The 4970-nt window shown below is 33.7% G+C and overlaps 1 protein-coding gene across 1 annotated transcript; it reads left to right on the plus strand.

Annotated features, from left to right (window-relative positions):
- Positions 1–1202: 1202 nt before the first annotated feature.
- On the plus strand, positions 1203–3756 carry LOAG_12598 (hypothetical protein; the record flags this gene model as incomplete). Its single annotated transcript, XM_020448565.1, has 6 exons — positions 1203–1473; positions 1712–1806; positions 1885–1959; positions 2041–2162; positions 3244–3342; positions 3580–3756. The coding sequence occupies 6 exons, from the start codon at positions 1203–1205 to the stop codon at positions 3740–3742; spliced, it is 825 nt and encodes a 274-aa protein (XP_020301302.1). The 3' UTR covers positions 3743–3756.
- Positions 3757–4970: the final 1214 nt, after the last annotated feature.

The raw sequence follows: 4970 nt of genomic DNA on the forward strand, positions 1-4970 counted from the left end.
GAAAAATGATGTATCAATTTAAATATAAAACCAGTTATTTGTAATTTTCTGTTAAATCTTATTGCGGAGTTTTTTTTTTTTTGTCATTTTTCCAGTCTTTGGGATGTTAAACAGCCAGTGATGCAAGAGAATTGCTGGGTGCCACATTGCTGAGTGCCCCATTCTCTGGTCTTTCATTCTGAAAGTGAACCAAACTCCACGTTTGTGCACAAAGGTCTTCCTTCAACTAACTGGTTTGGTTAACGTAATGGTTACGTCAGTCTTGTACATGCGCCATGATTTGTTTGTATTTTAAAAGCATCCTGAAGGAACTTCTTGGCACATGCTCGAGAGTATCATATGTATGGCTAAATGAGCTTCATAGAACATGAGGTGATATGATTGTATTATTCAGATGCGAATGGTACTTTGGTTATTGAGCGATCCAGTCCAGTGTTAAGTTGCCTAAAATGGAGACAGTTATGAAGATTCTGTTCGAAGCGGTAGTAGTGCTCTGAATTTTTTTCAGGGATCTCTCGGGAATTGATTTGTTTGTTTATCTTTTTCTCTCAAAGGTTGTTTATGACATCCATATTTATTGAGCGTTGCCCTCAATATATTATTTGATAATGTCCTCACTATCACTATTTTCACGTGTACCTGGAACATTGTAATGATTAGGATACCGTATCAAAATTTGACTTTCAAGTCGTTTATAAGAATGACAAAGATGTCCTATAATTTTTAAAATGCATGCATTTAACTGATAACGGATATTGGATGCGCTATTCATTTGTTTAAAAGGGTAATGCAAGTCGGGACTTAGATTGATTTCTCTAAAATGCTTTGAAATTTGTATTTCCACTGTTTAATATAGCAATTTTGTGCTATTTGCAATGTTTATAACTGCAACTGATATTGGCATTCATTTATCTTTTTTTTTGATTAACCGAGTCACCATAAAGTTCTGATGAGGATAGTGATTTACTCATTATTATTCTCGGTTTGCTTATTATCTGATTAAAGCAAACAAGAAATTAATTGTTGGTACTTTCTAAGGTTTATCATTTGAACTTTTTTTTCCATCAGTTTCTATTGGTACAGCTAGATAGAAACAAGACAATGCTCATCTACGGTTATCTACGGTAAGGCTCTAGTATCGCAGTGTACATGGAACGATGCAGCTTTACAGAACTATGCATGTTATAACTATGCTTGTCATGATGCCACTATATGATACGGGTGATCGAACCAAATCAAATCTATTTAATTTTATTCCAACTTTAGTAGAGTTGGTACTGCAAATCAGTAAAATGAGAAAGAATGTTGATGACATCAAGGAAGGCGCATATTGTGTTGAACTGTCATCGGGACATTGCTTGTACTATGTTGATCAGGTCACGCTCGACAGAAATGTGAAGGAACTGGGATATCAGGATGATCCATCATTGGAGCAGATCACTCATTTTGACCGTACTATTGGTATCTATGAAGGTAAGTTGCAACATTACTTTGATTTATAAATTACAACTGCTCCGAATTATCCACCATTAATTATTAATAAATTTGTCACTAGCTATGAAAATTTTTGAGGGTTATGTACCACTGGAATTTAAGTTGGAAAATTATCCGTTTTTCATCCTTTCCCCATAACGCTCAATCAAGCTGTCACTGCCAGATTGTACCAAAGCTAGGAAGAATCATTTTTTGAATGTTATATTTCGGTTTGCAGGTGGATTTAAAGTTTGGGAATGCGCCATTGACTTGTGCGAATATATAGATAAAGCTCTGGAACCACAAATTTTGAAAGACAAGAAGATTCTCGAGGTAGTTATCAATCGAAACATTTCATCAAAGATTTTATTACTTCATATTTACCTTTTGTAATTAATACCAACGTTTTAGGTTGGTTGTGGCGCAGGATTACCATCAATTTTGGCATTGCAAAAAGGCGCTAAGGAAGTCGTTTTGCAAGATTATGTTGGTTCTGATAAATTAATAATATATTTTGTAAAAATAGCTTTTCAGTACATGGCAGTACTTGGTTATTATGTCTTATAGAATGATGCTGTTGTCAATTGCTTTACAAAGGATAATTTCACGGTCAATAATATGAACCTGAAGAACTGCCGATTTTACAGCTGTGACTGGGCTATACTACATCAGAAAATAGATGGTCAGAAGTAAGCGCAGATTTTTTTTAATCTTAGGATCATTGACATTTATACCGCAATAAAAGTATGGCAGTATTAATGAGATATGGTTTTAAGTATAATCCAACATGCAGTGTTTGTTTCCTATTGAATTAAGCAATACTTGGCATAGTACTTCTTGGCTTTTTGAAAGGGAACTGTTAAAGTTCCATATCCGGATGCTTCGGAATTAGGATTATGTTAATTTTGTTATCCCTCAACTCTACTCTGAAGTTTCATATTTTAACCTCAAGTTTGGTACTGTCGTCACGGATGAAAAGCGATAATAAAGGTTGTTATAAGGGAGAGGAAGGAATGAAATTGAAAAGGAAAATGGAGGAAAGGTTCAGGAGTTAACATCAAATGCTTTTTTTTTCTTCTCCCAGTGTTTGGATATTTCGATAGGTTTGCAGTATTAGTCTCTGCGCTACAGATATCTCAGTATAGGTATAGGCACAACAGAATGGTCATATGAGATGATCCGTGTTGATGATATCATTGGGAAGATTGTCAATTATTTATTTCCAACTAAAGATCTCCAGTGAAGGAGTTTCCAGCATAGTTGAATTTTATTGCTGGATAACTGCTGATGTTCCAGATCATTATGATTTGAATCAATGTTTGCAGCTTTGTAATTACTTGAATTCTTAGGTTTATTACGCCTCGTTATATCAAATTATTCCTTTGAATCAACTCCAAGGAAAGTAAATTTAATATTGCAATAAGGACTGATTGTTAGCAGCTTTATCAGTATTTATTGTAAACAGGCTAATTGCCTCATGCAGTTTTGGAGATTTAAAGAACTCTTACCTGAAAAGTTGATCAAAATAACTGTCTAAGAGCTATTTTATCGAGAACGACAATTATTCCTTTTTGAACAGCGGGAATAATATAGCAGCAAGTGCTGCTTTTTTCTACTTTATTCAAAATGATCGAGAAGCTTATCAAAATATCTGAGAAGACGGAACGGCAGTGCGGTGATTTTCTTGTTCTGCTAGTTTATTATGTTTGTTTTTAGCTTGATTTTTTTCCTATTAACGAGTCCAAGACATTTGAAGGGATCGTATTTAAGGTTTGATGTTGTTTTAACATCTGAAACGATCTACAACGAAGAACATTATAAGATTTTGCATGATTTGTTTGATGTTGTTCTTCCACCCGACGGATTAGTGTAAGTAACTTACTTACAAAAACATATTTTCCAACCAACTTTCAATTACTCGTTCAATTACTCTTCTCTTACACCCTATTCTTAATGAGTTGCTCAAGCACTCAATTCTTTTCATTCTTTTTCAAGAAATGAAGTGAAAATTCATTGTAGAGACAGCTCTCCTACTTCATCCGTAATACTTACTTATTTTGTAATATGGTTCTGTTTTTCTTCAGTCCCCGTAATTAGAAATTCCAGACTGCTAGCAGCAAAAATGTTTTACTTCGGTGTTGGTGGCAATATACCAACCTTTCTGGAATATGTAAAAGCACGTGGCATATTCGATGCATATATATGTTGGAGTAGCAAAAGCGATGTTCCGCGAAAGATTATACAGTTGACTCGAAAATTTTGTTCCTGAGTGAAATTATATTATGTTCATAATTTTGTAAAGAAGCATTTTTATGATTCAAATATATCTTTTCGTCAGGTCTTCCTGTTTTGAAATCCTTTCATGTATTAATTTATCAAGTTGCTTTATCATCCCTATCTTCAACTTCTCTAATTCTTTCGTTAAATATGCCGGCTTATCATCAAAACATATTATTCACTCTTGACTGTTTGGAACTCACAAATTGCTGCTTTTTGATTCATAATACTCTATCCCATCTATAATAGTAAGTTATTCAGAATATCTTTTTCGTTGTTGAGCGAAATATTATGCTATCGTTTTCATATGGGGACTAATCGATGAAAAAGCAGTTGGTCAGTTGTCGAGAATAAGTGATCCAACAGTTGATGCAGTTATTCCCTTTGCATCATTCGTTTTAGTCGTCATCTTTTATTAATATTCTACTTTGTTCCGAAAATTGATATAATAATAGCATGATCAGGTCATTTCAAGAAAAAGCGTAGATAAAAAGCATAGATAAAGCATAGATAAAGAGCATAGCATAAAAAGCATAGATATTAGAAAAAGCATAGATAGCATAGATACAAATATCTATCGATCTTTAATTGCAACTCCATCATACTAACTTTAGATGCACTACGATAAATGCTGAAATGTAGTTTTGTAGAGCGAACCACTTGTACTTTTCCTTAAATTGGAATTTCGTAATCTGAAGCTGAATTTCAAAATTTGTAAACCAGTAATGTCTTCTTTCTTGTATTCAAATGACTGGTTCAGATAAGGCTTCGCTTGGACAATTCATTAAACTCTATTCAATGACACCTATTTTCCGGTAACAGTTGTTCATCCAATGCTGTCATCATTTTACTAAATCAAATCTACTGATTTATTGGCTGCTGCAAATAATCTGATCAATTGTTTTGTTTTCTTAAATGAGTAGTATATTAACGAATTTGTTTTGAAGGATTTCAGGTAATGTAACTGATAAGTAGATTTCTGAAGTCTTATCAGAAATAAAATATATATTTGCCGTCTAGTACTTGTCTAATCTTTATATTTTTATGACCGCGTCATATGGTTTATTTCTATTAAATCCGCAACCCCATCGGCATCCGTGCAGTTGAGCAAGTGTCGCGAATTCCGATTCGCGAGACTTCAACCATACCCCAAACAAACAAATAAATTTCTTGCTAAAAATAAATATTAATGGTGTAAATCATTTAACCAATTTACATTC

This window comes from Loa loa (genome assembly GCF_000183805.2).
Source record: "Loa loa unplaced genomic scaffold supercont3.58, whole genome shotgun sequence".
Taxonomy (NCBI): domain Eukaryota; kingdom Metazoa; phylum Nematoda; class Chromadorea; order Rhabditida; family Onchocercidae; genus Loa; species Loa loa.